The sequence below is a fragment of the Poecile atricapillus genome, chromosome 2, assembly GCF_030490865.1.
Source record: "Poecile atricapillus isolate bPoeAtr1 chromosome 2, bPoeAtr1.hap1, whole genome shotgun sequence".
NCBI lineage: Eukaryota > Metazoa > Chordata > Aves > Passeriformes > Paridae > Poecile > Poecile atricapillus.
In genome coordinates this window covers 32,248,339-32,263,157 of record NC_081250.1, presented here as the reverse complement: position 1 = coordinate 32,263,157, position 14,819 = coordinate 32,248,339, and the positions used below count along the sequence as shown (strand labels likewise).

At 44.6% G+C, this 14,819-nt stretch overlaps 2 protein-coding genes across 4 annotated transcripts; both read right to left on the bottom strand.

The window, feature by feature from the left end:
- Positions 1-308: 308 nt before the first annotated feature.
- Positions 309-7,221, bottom strand: LOC131576581 (nucleoporin NUP42-like). Its single transcript, XM_058833457.1, has 7 exons — positions 7,097-7,221; positions 5,536-5,788; positions 4,779-4,873; positions 4,383-4,459; positions 2,349-2,435; positions 1,157-1,241; positions 309-1,019 (listed from the first exon to the last, which is right to left on the bottom strand). The coding sequence occupies exons 1-7, from the start codon at positions 7,203-7,205 to the stop codon at positions 406-408; spliced, it is 1,320 nt and encodes a 439-aa protein (XP_058689440.1). The 5' UTR covers positions 7,206-7,221; the 3' UTR covers positions 309-405.
- A 3,513-nt stretch (positions 7,222-10,734) lies between these two features.
- LOC131575297 (nucleoporin NUP42-like) lies at positions 10,735-14,503 on the bottom strand. 3 transcript variants are annotated; one of them, XM_058830528.1, is made up of 5 exons: positions 14,366-14,503; positions 13,394-13,465; positions 12,804-12,894; positions 11,612-11,696; positions 10,735-11,474 (listed from the first exon to the last, which is right to left on the bottom strand). In XM_058830528.1, the coding sequence occupies exons 4-5, from the start codon at positions 11,676-11,678 to the stop codon at positions 10,876-10,878; spliced, it is 666 nt and encodes a 221-aa protein (XP_058686511.1). In that variant the 5' UTR covers positions 11,679-11,696; positions 12,804-12,894; positions 13,394-13,465; positions 14,366-14,503; the 3' UTR covers positions 10,735-10,875. The 3 variants fall into 3 exon arrangements, with proteins under 3 accessions (XP_058686511.1, XP_058686512.1, XP_058686513.1); XM_058830529.1 differs by lacking the exon at positions 13,394-13,465 and having other exon boundaries at positions 14,366-14,492; XM_058830530.1 differs by lacking the exon at positions 14,366-14,503 and having other exon boundaries at positions 11,285-11,474; positions 13,394-13,926.
- Between the last annotated feature and the right edge of the window lie 316 nt (positions 14,504-14,819).

Below are 14,819 nucleotides of genomic sequence, written 5' to 3'. Positions count from 1 at the left end.
AGGCTTGGTGACCTCAGGCAAAACTACTAACAACAGCTGAATTGTGTCAACTGGCACAGGGAACTGTGCAGGACAAGGAAAGAAGGGAGTGGCACAGACCACACAGGAGCCAGCCCCTTCTCTCGACACACAATCCTTAAATGCTGCACAAACCTTTGAAGAGGCAGAAGACAAGGCTATCCAATAAGAGGCACTTGCACTGCATATGTCTTTCTAGGGTTCCATTCACAGAAGGCTGTGAGTACTTCACTGAAGTACTGTTTCTTTTGACACAACTTTTTTATATACAGTGTTTCCCCAAAATTTCACAGGACAACAAATAGAAGGAAATGTTCCATTTTATTTCCAACAGGTCATTTCTCAAATGTAAAATGTAAAAAGTTAACAGTAGCATTTTGTTTCATTTCAAAACATGTTACTTCTGAATAAACTTAAAAGGTCAAAAGCATTTAAAAGTTCTAATGGTGGTGGCTTAAGAGGAATCTTTCCAATTGTGAACTCCTTTGCTTCAAACTGTTGCCACTCTTCAGCTGATAACTCGCTCTTGGGTGTGAATAACTTCTCTGAGGCAGGGCTGGAGCTGCTGCCTGCAGCAGAGGCTGAGGTGACAGCATGTCCAGAGGCACTGGCGCTCTGTCCAAATAAAGCACCGCTCAAAGGCGAGGCAGAAGTGCCTATGGTGGCACTGAAGGCTCCAAAGGCTGGGAGCGGAGTGGTGCTTGCAGAGTTCACAGCAGAAGCGCTGCCAAAGCCTGAAAAGCCAGAAGTCCCAAAGCCACCAGCTGTGGCAGCTGTTTTAAAGGAGAAGGAGGCTGCGGATGGAGCGGCCGGGCTGCCAAAGCCGATGGATTGGGGTGCACTAGGAGAGGATGCTGTCCCAAATGCAGGAGGATTTGCAGCAGCAGGAGAACTCCCAGCAGCAGGGCTGCTCCCAGATGATGCTGAATTTGTGAGGTTGGAACCGGTTTTAAAGGAGAAACTGCTGGCACTGGTACTGCTGCTGCTGCTCACAGGAAAGCCTGCAAGTAGAGAATTTACAAAATATATCAGAATGGCTTACCCCAGGGACACTAAACCACTGCTGTTTTTCAAAGATGCAGCAGCAGCAAACTACAGAAAAGGTTCAAATGTTTTGGGTCTTAGAACAGGAACTTACTTGACAGCCCAAAGCTTGAGGTTTGCTGTCCTCCCATTCCAAAGGCAGGTACAGGTTGAGTGCCCATGGCCTTGAAAGCAGAGAGCTGAAAAAATTCCAGAGACATACAAGAAAACTAGATTCCAAAACAAGGAGCTCTCTCTCTATTTAACTATTTGAAAGGAAAATAGAGCTGCCCAGTCCTACTGAATCAGACTCAGACCGTGCTGGACAGTGATCACTCCTCGCAACTGCCTGCTCTTGCAGTGCTTTAAGTGCTCTAAGGCCACAAATGCTCTTCTCTGTAAAACCCTCCAGAAATGCAAATCTGTCCCAACTGATCCATTTTTGCCTCTCAGTCACTGACCTGATCATCTCTGGGAGCTCTCTTTCTCACCTCTTCCTATTCCAACTTGTGCTCAGTAACTGCATTTAGGGCACAGCTTTGACTCACTCTCTTCTGTCTCCCTGGCACATCCCATCTCCCGTGGTAAAGCCCAAATCCTGCTTGTCCACCTTCAGCACTGAGCAGACCAAGGGCTGGCATCGTATCACTCAACCTTTACTGCACTTCATGCACACTGCACTCAAATAGAGCCACTTCCTCTGTCTCCCTGATTATTTATTTCACAGGGGCTTGAACTCTTTGCTTCTGAAAACCCATCTCCTACACAAGTGTTTGATACCTGCCCCGGACCAATGACTCATTTCTATCTTCCAGTGTTACCCAAAGGGCTTCTCTCCCACCTATCTCTCATTTCTGGCATTGGCCAAATGCTCCATTTATCCTGAGGTCTCTTGGAGAGCAATTCTGCTCCAGGCTGCTGATTCTGTCTTGGGAGAGTCAACACCAGCAGCAGCACATGGGAAAAAAGGTGCAGTGGGGATTGGCCTCTTCCTGCTCATGCACATGACCAGATCCCAAACTTAAGCTCCGGTTGCTTTCATGTGGCTTGCAATGAGAGTGTTCCAAAGCTGGGATCAGCTGCTGCCTCGCTAACATGGAACCATAGCTATATATTTTTTTCCCAGTTAACTGAAGGGGTTTATTATACCACCTGCAATTCACTCATTTCAGGACTCAGAGAAGATGCCCAGGTGGCACATCACAATTACCCCAGCTCTGAGGTCTTTGTAAGAAACATCCATGTAAATTACTTCATAAAAAAATTACATCAGGCACAGAGACATGTTGCCATTTGTGAACACTTACCAAAGCTGCTTTTGTTGATGCATTTAAAGCTTTCAACTGAAGTAGCCGATCTTTCCATTGTAGTGCTAACTTTTGGACAGCATCTATCTGAAAAGGAGTAAATAAACGCATGTTTTTATTACTGAAGACTTAAAAACAAAAGAGTCATCTGGCAACTGAATGGAAAAAGATATCTGGAAATATGAAAGAAATTTCATTAACCCAAGAAGATATTTTCTTTCCTGAAACTTCAATGTGAGAAGCTGATGTCTTTGTTTTTAACAGAGAGTTCCTTTAAACTCACTTGCTATTGTCCTTAAATCAACCCTTTTAGTTTACATAGGAGTAATATTCAAACAAGTTCTGGGACTTTTCAAATCAAATTTTTTACTGAATGAGATGCTTGGGAAAAAAAAAAAAAAAGACACAAGACCATATATGTTCTATATATACGAGAACAGACTCCTCAATTTGGCTTTTCTACTTATGCACTCATACACTAAGCTGAAGTCCTAAGATTTACCTTAGCTTCTTCCATATTTTCAGAAAAAAATACCCACTCTCAGGACACTAATTCAGAACAGTTCAATAGTACCATCCTAAAATAGTTAGTTTTGATGAAATTAACTTCCTTGATTTAAATCAACCCCCTTAGTGTGATCCATCAGACAACTGCACAGAACAGTGCAATAATAAATGGTATCTGTGTCTTGATAACTGTGATTTAGTTTTAAGCAAAAACCTGAAAAGTCTTCAAACAAACTTTCAAGAATTCCAAGTTTAAATTTCCTACATTCATACTTAAGTTTAGAAATACATCTAATTTGATGCCTGGCCTAATTGAATATTCCTTAAAACCTAAACAAGTAAAACACCTAGTGTCACAAATGCCTGCAAAAATTGAATGAGTAAGCTTTTTGTAGACAAATTCCTTAATTTTTCAAAAGAGTCTTACATCACAAACATCAATAATTCTTTTGTGTCTAGTCACATGTTGGAAGATCATGTTGTTTGGTATCTGCTCCTATACAACAAACTGGAAAATTCAGATTTTGATCCAGTTTAAGAATAGAAACATGGAAAAGATATGCTGTACTTAAACATTTTGTAAGAGAACCGTATCATACAGTTATCATCTATACACTGAGAGTTTGGAAAACTTGTATTTACTGCTCTCAAACTTGCATTTACTGCTTTGACGAGATCACAATTTATTTATTTATATATTTAAATAGCCATGTATAGCATATTGTTTATTACTTGTTATTTATTATTATTTTGGTTTATTATCTTAACTGAAGTTTAAAAAAAATATGTGCCTCCTGTCTCTAAAATGCAATTCTGGTAAATCTAAACATATGAAGCAAGAGTGGTGACAAGAATGATTCCTTCTGTAGGAAGGAATCAGGAAGAAGAGAAAAGAGTGCAATGTAGCTTGAATTAATTTTTACTTATATATATTACATATAGATTACATATATTTTACATATATCCAACAGCCTAATTTCTTCCCTGGCATAACATTAAACTCTGCTAGCTTCTTTGGTATTGACAGGACTACAAGGAAGGAATGATATATATATATAGGGAGATGTTTTATATAAAAATATACACCTTACTCCCAAATGAGTATATACGTATCTGTTTCTAGAAAATAATTATCTGCTATTTTCATAATTAATTCCCTGCAGCAAAGGTGTGTAAAAGAACAAGGACAAATGAACTTGCCCAGTCTTCTATTTAAAGCACCAAATAGCCACCTATAACAATCAAACTGACTAATAGCTTATAAAGTATTAAACTTCTGAGACAGGATTCAAGTAACTTCTACAAATAACACACAGGGAGCAGAGACAAGATTAAGTCAAGGAGTGTCTAGCAGCTATTTTTGCATTCTACATTTTGATGCACAGGAATTGAAAAAGATTTTGGCATTCTGATCATCTCCTGGAGTTGGGAGATACATGAATCAAGAGTTCATACTTCAAACTGAAGAACAGTAACAAGTCCTGTCCCAAGAGTGTCCACACCAGCCAACACTTTTTAAATACTTACATAATTCCCAACAATATTGTTTGCTCTGCTGTCGTAATACTCCAGACGCAGCTCTTCTGGTGAGACATCTGAAAAGCCTACAAGGACAGGAATAGTCAAAAACCTCCAAGAAAACAGATTCATACTTCCAGCTACCCTCTACAGTTATAAAGACATGGACCTTGATACATTGTCTGTCTTAAGAGACTTACAGTCAGAGACAAAAAAAAAGATTCATTACAGAGTGTCAGAGATGTGAATGGCCAAAATTAAACTGCCATCAACTAGTATTCCTTTCTGTGGTATCACAAGGCAAATCATCACCTTGTAAATGGCTGCACAGAGGTACAACAGTGTGGGCAAGTCACAGAAACATCCTAAAGAGCAGCAGAACACAACACTGAAAACATTACCTACCTGAGACATTCAGTTTTTCTTTCATTGGTGAGTAACATGAAAATATCCATTGTCCAGAAGATTCCCAAATTTCCATGTCTTTCACTACACATTCACTAACAAGCAAAACAAAATCACAGATGAAGGGGAAATTGCATGGTAAACCCAAAAAACACCAGTAACAGCCAATTCAGACAATTGGTTTGGATCCTAATCCAGAGTCAAAAACCTGCTGTCATGAAAACCAGGCCTTTTCTAAATGTCATTTTAAAGAAAGTAATGGAAAGTCTTTCCAAAACCTTGCTTCTTTGGGAAATCACACTGTGCTGTTCTCAGTTCCTGCCCTGTAGCTGCAGCTGCTGGTCACCTGTAACTGACTGGAACATACACGTCTGTGAAACCAGGTTTCAATAGCTATACCATTGACAGAAAGATCTCCTGTCTTAAGTGTCAAAAAACCAAGTAAAATTAGTTTTCTTAAAGGGGCTCTGATTTCTTATTTTCAAGCACTGAAATCTGTTTCCTTCCTTATCCTCCACAATTTAAATACCACACCATCTTACTAATATCACAGTTGACTATCTGCCCAGCTCCCAAACAAGGATCACTTCCTCCCTATGCCAGCATCATTCCAGAGAATCAAATGATGTTCACTATGTTTCTTCCCGTGTCCCAGCTTTCTCCTCATGATCCTGTCCTCTGCGTTATCTCTAGGAAGTCAGTAAGCTTTCAACCTCTTCATTCTAAATGCTTTTAGTAAGACAGGACTATAACTTACAGAAGTCTCTCCTCTTCATCTTTGGAGCCCTCAGCAACGCTTTGACTGTTGGCTAAGGCAGAGAACCTGTTCTGGGAAAAGTCTGCATTTCTGCTGCTGCCACCTGATGATCCAAAGTCAGAGGAGCCAAAGAATCCTCTTCCATGATCTCTGCTGCCACCCCATGTATCAGACTTGAATGAAGACGGCTGGATAACATTACTGTATCTCTGGTTAGAGGTACCCCATCCTCCTCCTCCTCTTCCGCTAGTAACTTCAAATTAAAAAAAAACCAAACAAAAAGCAAAGAACAGAAAATTTTAAACATTAAGATATGACTCAACATTATCAACAAAAATTGTAAGTATTACTAGTCTTACAATGACAATAAAATGTTTGAAATTAAAATGTAGTTTTTTTCCTCATGAGTTAATCTCATCATTTAGTCAGCTTAGCTAGTGAGTTATCCAGGGTAGTTTTCAAATGCAACAGTTTGGGTTGGAAGGCATCTTTAAAAGACATCTAGTTCCATCTGCCCTGTGCCTTAACAAGCAGAGACACCAACTAGATCGCTGTGCCTGCAACAACTGTGGCGCTGCAGAAAGACACTGGCTCAGGTTTGCTTAGGTTGTTTCATGAAGTAACTACCCCAGCAGAAAAAAATTCAATTTAACACACCATAAGTTTATGTTAGGGGCTCCTGCCTCCATAACTACAGCAGGGGCTCTGCTCCAGCACGGGGAACTCCTGAGTTTCGTTCTGAGACACACCTGTGCATGTTGTTACAGGCAAAACCCCGACCCTCCTTCCAGCAGGAAAAAGGACAAGCGGCTGCAGTGAGTTCCTGCCGTGCCATCACTGCAGCCCTCAGCTCTCTATCGTGCACCTTTCCTTCCCAAAGCTCCCAAACATCCAGAGCTGATGAGAATGGAAACAGATTTCACTGGGTACAACACACAGCCGCTGGAAACTTGCTCGCTGCCCACGAGAACAGCTTCCCACTGCCTTGTGCCACATCCCACAGTCACGGAATCACAAGATCAATTAAGCTGGAAAAGAGCTCTGAGACCATCGAGTTCACCCTATGACCAAACAGCACTTTGCCAACTAGACCAGGGCACAAGTGCCACATCCAGGCCTTCCTCAAACACCTCCAGAGACAGTGACACCAGCATCTCCCCGGGGACCCACTCCAACGTTTCGTCACCATTTCTGTGAATGCCCAAGCCAAACCTCTCCTGGTGCAGCTTAAGGCTGTGTCCTCTCCTCCAGTCGCTGGTTGTCTGGGAGGAGAGACTGACCCCCGCCTGGCTACAGCCCCTTTCAGGCACTTGTAGAAAGCGGTAAGCCTCCCCAAGTCTCCTTTGCTCCAGTCTAAACACCCCCAGCACCCTCACAGGACTTGTGCTCCAGTCCCTTGGCTCAACCCTGCGAGTGCCGGACCAGAGGCTGCCGCCGACAGCCGCGGCCGAGACCCGCCGGGCCCGCTCTGCTGCGGAGCTCCCGCCGGCAGCGGCCGCACGGAGCGCCCCGGGACGGGCCCAGCGCACCCTCCCGCCCCGTCCCGGCGCCGTGTGGGTACCGTGGGCCGGGGGAGCCCCGGGGCGGCCCGCGCCGCCGCGGGGGTGCTCGTTCCAGCAGCGCTCCCCGAAGCGGCAGTAGCCCCGCAGGAAGAACTGGCAGACGCCCATGGCCGCCCCGCCGTCGCGCGGCTCTGACGTGCCGGGAGCGCGCCGTGAGGCAGCGCGGAGCTCGGCGCCAGCAGAGCCAGCGGCAAACGGGGGCCGCCGCCGAGAGGCGGGAATAGACCGGCACGTACATCCAGTCAAACCGAGGGATAACACAGTAACGAGCTGCTGATAAAGCCAAACACGGGTTTGATTTGTGCTGTGCAAGGCTTCAGTCACTCACACAGTAAAATAGCCGCCCTCGGCTGTGAAGGCCCCTCGCTCACTAAGGCCCTTCACGCAGCCTGCGCGGTAAGACCTTTGTGTGCTGTATCTTCATGGGGAGAATAAGGAAGGTACAGCCCATGGCTACAGAATCATCAGGGTTGGAAGAGACCTTTATCATCCAGTCCAACCACCATCCCATCACTACCACTGTAATCCACTAAACCACATCACCCAGCAGATCCAGGTGCTTCTTAAACGCTCCCAGGGATGGTGATGTTGTCTGCAAAAATTGGATCGTTACCAAGGGACAAGCCAAAAACTATGAATTTGAAAGACTGTTTATTTCAGAGTTGCACAAGCCTGGGTGCCAGATAGTATTCCACAAATCAAGCACACCAACTATCAAAACTTTTTGCTATTTATGCATTTTAGCAAACAAAGGAATTAGCATTCATTGGCTACAAGTTACATAGCTCTCTTATTAATTCATATTCTATCTTTTATTGGTTAATTATTCTCTCACTTCTCATGCCAATTAGTCTGCATGCTCAGTCTTTCTCTTCTTGTGGGCCCATGGGTTTCTTGGGATAGTGGTCCATGAGTTGGTGGTCACAGATCCCCCTGCTGGAATTACCTTTCACCCAGTCAGAGCTGGTTTCAGCACAGTTGTCGAGTTGTTTTTATTAGTTTCTTCCCTGTCTTGGGGGTTCTGACAAATGTCCTTGTGGCCCGTGAATTCTGCGTTCTTTGTGTCCATTATCAGTGATTCATCCTTCTTCCCAAGCTTTGTTGACCTCACCCAGGTCTGAGATCACTGAAGCATGTCCAGCCCTGAACTTAACAAGGCAATTCTACCTACAGGTAATTTGTTTTTCTAACACATGAGCATCATTTAGAGCCTGCCAGCTGCTATCTGTTTCAGGAATTTAATGTCCCTTGTTGGTTAGGCTTGAAAGTAGATAAAGATCAAGCATTGAACACCCTTTTTAAAGAAAATTGTACCACATATTGCAGTGACTCCACCACCTCCCTTTGCAACCTATTCCAATGCCTGACCACCCTAACAGAGAAAAACTTTTTTCTAATTTCTAACCTGAATCTCCCCTGTCTCAGGTTAAGGCCATTTTCTTAGTCCTCCTGCTGTATGTACAGTATAGCTTCAGATTCTTGTGTCTGTATGGCAGATGTTGACCTGTTGCTGTTTGAAGTGTATAACAGTGGGTAGCTGGCACACAGAGGCTGTGCTGCATTTATGAATTCACCACCTAGCACCCATGTGTACAGCCATGTAACAAAGACTTCTGTGCATCAGGCGCAGCACTGCCAGCCAGGCAAGGCGGGGATTGTCCCGCTCGGCTCTGCACTGGGGCAGCCTCACCTCCACTGCTGGGGGCAGTTTTGAGCACCTCAGTACAAGAAGGATATAAAGCTGTTAGAGAGCATCCAAAGGAAGGCAATGAAGATCAAGGGCCTTGAGGAGAAGCTGTGTGAGGAACACTTGGTCTGCTCAGCCTGGAGAAGATGAGACTGAGTTGCAGTCTGCAACATCGCAGGAAGTGGAGGGGTAGGCACTGATCTCCTCTCACTGGTGACCAACACCTGAGGGAATGGCATGATGTGGTGTCAGGGGGCTTAGGTTGGATATTAGAAAAAGGTTCTTCACCTGGAGGGTGGTTGGGCACTGTAGAAAAGCTCCCCAGGGAAGTGGTCACAGCACCAACCTGAGAGAATTCAGGCACATGGTATGGCTCTTGGGGATGGTCCTGTACAAAGCCAGGAGCTGGACTTCATGATCCTTGTGGGTCCCTTCCAACTCAGGATATTCTATGAACTCTACTCGGTGTGCAAATCTGCTTCTTGCACCCAATAGAATCCATATTTAGGAGTTCTGGGTATCCAGTTGGGGTGGACAAAAGCCTTGACTAGACCATTTTGCTTCCTCTGGCAATGGAGAATTGGATGAGACTGTACATGTACATGCATCTACTGACCAGCTGATCATGAACTCCATCAAATCCTCTCCAGTACCATGGTGGTGAGCAACTCAAAGGTGCCGTAGAGAGAGTCAAGAAAGTGCCAAAAGGGGAACAGAATTCTTAGATTGGTAGGTGCACTAGTGTTCCTCTTTCAAATGGTATATGTTTAGCAGTGTAACCAATCAGGGGGACTGGGGTCTTGTAAATACTGAAGGTCTGGACCTAAGGGTATAGGAATTTGGGATCTTGAATATTATTAAATTAATTATTATATTAATTATATTATTAAACTTAATATAAATTTAACAGTTCCTCCCCACAGGTGTCTAGGATGCATCCCAAAAAACCAGAATATATTTAGGGGAGATCCAGTGACTAAAGATGAAATTAAGAGATATTGTCATCACTGGTGGCCACTTTAAAAATTGAAGTAGGGGGAAAATGTGTAATTGCAGATTAATATTATCTTACAGTGGATGTTGGAAAATGGGATGAGGGTTTATGTGCAAATGTTAGTTCCCTTCATTCCACACTCCTATAACAGCAGGGTGGATAAAGAGGATACAGATCAAAATAAAGAGAACACAGGAAGTGAGGATTTTAGTCTTGTTGTGGCCTGTACTCAGAGACATACCCAGCCAGTGGTAAGACAAACCACTTGGGTGGGTGCAGAGCAACAGCCGTTTTTTTTCTGGACATGTTCCTTGTTCTCCTTTTGATTTTTTTTTAATTGGAAATGATCTGTTTGTTCATAATGAGAGAAACCTGAAGGAATGTATCAGCTTTTGGAAACTATCGTGCTGACTCATCATCCTAACCGGTTTGATATGCAGGCTATATTGAACCCCTTTTTAATGTGTATGAAAAGAGAATGGTATTAGAGAAGGCAAAAAGATAAGCAGGGGTTGAGGGGTCAGAAATGGCCCCTCCTTTTGACCTGAATCCACATGCCATTTATGGACAGGAATGGTCAACTTAAAGATACAAACATTAGGATGCTGGATGATTTCGATAAGGAGTGAAGGGGACTGGAGGAAAGTGTGGAGGCATCCCTCACAGTTCATGTTTCAGTAAAGCTGGGGAATAAAGCAACAGATTTTTGATAGACAGCAAAGGCACACATTCAGTTATAACTATCACCAATGGGCTCACCAATAAAGTTACAATACCAATTGTTGGAGCAATGGGGAAAAAAGCTGTAGTGGCCAGTCCTACAAGTCATGGAGCGTGCATTTGGAGACAATAAATTGATCAAAGGGTAGATTTTAAATACGTCAGTGCAACATTCTCTCTTTTGACACCATATTTTTCACACAGTCTTTGCACAGAAGTTCACAGGACAGCATATAGAAGGAAATGTTCCATTTTAGTTTCAACAGTTCATATCTCAGATGTAAAAAGTCTGTCCCAAATTAACATTCAAAAGTTTATACTTGTACATTTATTTCTGCAGAAGAGAATTGACAAAGGAAATAAAAATTAACAACATTTCAGAAAAAACTTAAAAGGTTGAAAGCATTTAAAAGTTCTAATGGTGGTGGCTTAAGAGGAATCTTTCCAATTGTGAACTCCTTTGCTTCAAACTGTTGCCACTCTTCAGCTGATAACTCGCTCTTGGGTGTGAATAACTTCTCTGAGGCAGGGCTGGAGCTGCTGCCTGCAGCAGAGGCTGAGGTGACAGCATGTCCAGAGGCACTGGCGCTCTGTCCAAATAAAGCACCGCTCAAAGGCGAGGCAGAAGTGCCTATGGTGGCACTGAAGGCTCCAAAGGCTGGGAGCGGAGTGGTGCTTGCAGAGTTCACAGCAGAAGCGCTGCCAAAGCCTGAAAAGCCAGAAGTCCCAAAGCCACCAGCTGTGGCAGCTGTTTTAAAGGAGAAGGAGGCTGCGGATGGAGCGGCCGGGCTGCCAAAGCCGACGGATTGGGGTGCACTAGGAGAGGATGCTGTCCCAAATGCAGGAGGATTTGCAGCAGCAGGAGAACTCCCAGCAGCAGGGCTGCTCCCAGATGATGCTGAATTTGTGAGGTTGGAACCGGTTTTAAAGGAGAAACTGCTGGCACTGGTACTGCTGCTGCTGCTCACAGGAAAGCCTGCAAGTAGAGAATTTACAAAATATATCAGAATGGCTTACCCCAGGGACACTAAACCACTGCTGTTTTTCAAAGATGCAGCAGCAGCAAACTACAGAAAAGGTTCAAATGTTTTGGGTCTTAGAACAGGAACTTACTTGACAGCCCAAAGCTTGAGGTTTGCTGTCCTCCCATTCCAAAGGCAGGTACAGGTTGAGTGCCCATGGCCTTGAAAGCAGAGAGCTGAAAAAATTCCAGAGACATACAAGAAAACTAGACTCCAAAACAAGGAGCTCTCTCTCTATTTAACTATTTGAAAGGAAAATAGAGCTGCCCAGTCCTACTGAATCAGACTCAGACCGTGCTGGACAGTGATCACTCCTCGCAACTGCCTGCTCTTGCAGTGCTTTAAGTGCTCTAAGGCCACAAATGCTCTTCTCTGTAAAACCCTCCAGAAATGCAAATCTGTCCCAACTGATCCATTTTTGCCTCTCAGTCACTGACCTGATCATCTCTGGGAGCTCTCTTTCTCACCTCTTCCTATTCCAACTTGTGCTCAGTAACTGCATTTAGGGCACAGCTTTGACTCACTCTCTTCTGTCTCCCTGGCACATCCCATCTCCCGTGGTAAAGCCCAAATCCTGCTTGTCCACCTTCAGCACTGAGCAGACCAAGGGCTGGCATCGTATCACTCAACCTTTACTGCACTTCATGCACACTGCACTCAAATAGAGCCACTTCCTCTGTCTCCCTGATTATTTATTTCACAGGGGCTTGAACTCTTTGCTTCTGAAAACCCATCTCCTACACAAGTGTTTGATACCTGCCCCGGACCAATGACTCATTTCTATCTTCCAGTGTTACCCAAAGGGCTTCTCTCCCACCTATCTCTCATTTCTGGCATTGGCCAAATGCTCCATTTATCCTGAGGTCTCTTGGAGAGCAATTCTGCTCCAGGCTGCTGATTCTGTCTTGGGAGAGTCAACACCAGCAGCAGCACATGGGAAAAAAGGTGCAGTGGGGATTGGCCTCTTCCTGCTCATGCACATGACCAGATCCCAAACTTAAGCTCCGGTTGCTTTCATGTGGCTTGCAATGAGAGTGTTCCAAAGCTGGGATCAGCTGCTGCCTCGCTAACATGGAACCATAGCTATACATTTTTTTCCCAGTTAACTGAAGGGGTTTATTATACCACCTGCAATTCACTCATTTCAGGACTCAGAGAAGATGCCCAGGTGGCACATCACAATTACCCCAGCTCTGAGGTCTTTGTAAGAAACATCCGTGTAAATTACTTCATAAAAAAATTACATCAGGCACAGAGACATGTTGCCATTTGTGAACACTTACCAAAGCTGGTTTTTGCTACTGCTATTGAAGCTTTCCACTGAATCAACCAATAATTTTCCCACTGTTCTGCTAACAGTTCAATAGCATCTGTCTGAAAAGAGAGAGAGAAAAAAGTGCATATCTTTATTATTGGAGAAGATTTTGAAAAAAAAAAAAAAGAAGAAAATTGGTCTCTCAACTGAACCAAACAAAGGTATTTTGAATCAGAAAAGAAGCTTCACTAATCCATCAGAATTTTGCTTTCCTTCTACTTCGAGTTGAAAATATTGCATTTTTGTTAATAATACAAGATTCCTTTAAATAATCTTCCTATTACCCTTTTATCAGTTTTTTATGTCTTTACATAAAGAGCAATATCAGATTGGAAAGTCTGAGCCAGAGATCTCAGACAAAAAGGTCATGTTAAGGTAGATCATATAGACCAGCTGCAATTTTGGCATTCTCTTTGGTGCACAGGAATTGAAGGACATTTTGGCATTCTGATCATCTCCTAGAGTTGTGAGATAAATAGGTCAAGAGTTGCCACCTGCAGATTGCTAGTAAGTCTTATCCCAAAGACTGTCCCCATGAGTCACTGTTAAACTGCTTACATATTTCCCAAATATATTGTTTGCTGTCATAGTGCTCCAGATGCAGTTCTTCTGAAAAGACATCTGAAAAGCCTGCAAGGAAAGGAAAAAGCAAAAACTTCCAAGAAAACAGATTAATACTTCTAACCACTCTGCATAGCTACAAAGACATGGACCTTGCTACATTGTCTTGTCTGTCTTGAAACAGTTACAGTCGGACACAGGAAAGATTCATAAGAGAACTTCAGGGGTGTAAACACCTCAAATGAATTGGCAAACACGGTCTCTCAAAATGGGAATAAAGACAAGCAACTGCAGCCTTCAGCTCTCCGTTAATCCCTCGCCTTCCAAAGCTCCCCAACACCGAAGCCGGTGAGAATGGAAACAACACGCAGCTGCTGCACGCTGCTCCTGGCAGCAAAGATCCCCGAGCTGGTTTCCCACGGCCTCGTGGCCCATCCCGCAGTCCCTTGGCCAGAGCTCAACCCTGCGAGTGCCGGACCAGAGGCTGCCGCCGACAGCCGTGGCCGAGACCCGCCGGGCCCGCTCTGCTGCGGAGCTCCCGCGGGCAGCGGCCGCAGCGGGGCAGCTCCGGGAGCCGCCCGCAGCCCCCGCGTCCAGCCCGCCCGCCCCACCGCGCTCGGGGCTCCTGGCCCGGAGGTGCGGGTGCCCGGAGCGCGGGGACGCTCCTCCCGGCGCCGGTCCCCGAGGCGGCCGTAGCCCCGCAGAGCCGAAGGACGAGCGCGTCCGCCTATTGCTGCCGCCGCCCAGCGTGCCGGGGACTATTATTCACTCCTCAGGAAAACGGCGGCCTCGAGTTTAAAAGCGGATGCAAAACAGATAAAAGAGCCTGTCCAGTCTAAAAAGCACACGGTTGCCCCCAGGATTCCAGTAGTTCGGAATCAAGGAGTGGAGACACCAGGAACGCGTTTCATGGATACGACTGAAAAGAAAAGGAAAAACAGAAAAAAAAGTAGCATGCCCTTCACTTACTGCTGAATAAAGAACGGAGTTGCAGGAACCACAATGGAGGCCGTGAGTACATCTAGTCCTGTCTGTACAGGCAGAGTTGTCAGAATGAGGAAGGAAATGAGGAACAAGCCTACAAAGAAGCACTGACTTTGAAAAACCAGGATTTACTTAGGAGAAGCTGGAGGAACTTCAGAACTAAAACAGACTAAACATCCACAGCACCAGCGAGGTAGAGGTAGGCAAGCACCAACTTTTGAAGTTAATTCACTAGTCTCATAGAAACAGACCTGAAAAAACCAGCAGGTTAGAAGAGAGGTGATGTAACTATGATGCAGCTATGAATAAACTAGCACGGGAGCAGGACAGATATCATATGTATCGTTTTCCAGAACTGGGAAGATGCACACCACATCGATGACACCCAGAGCTTGAGAGGTTGGACTTGGAGGCTGCATGACGAAATTTACCATCATGT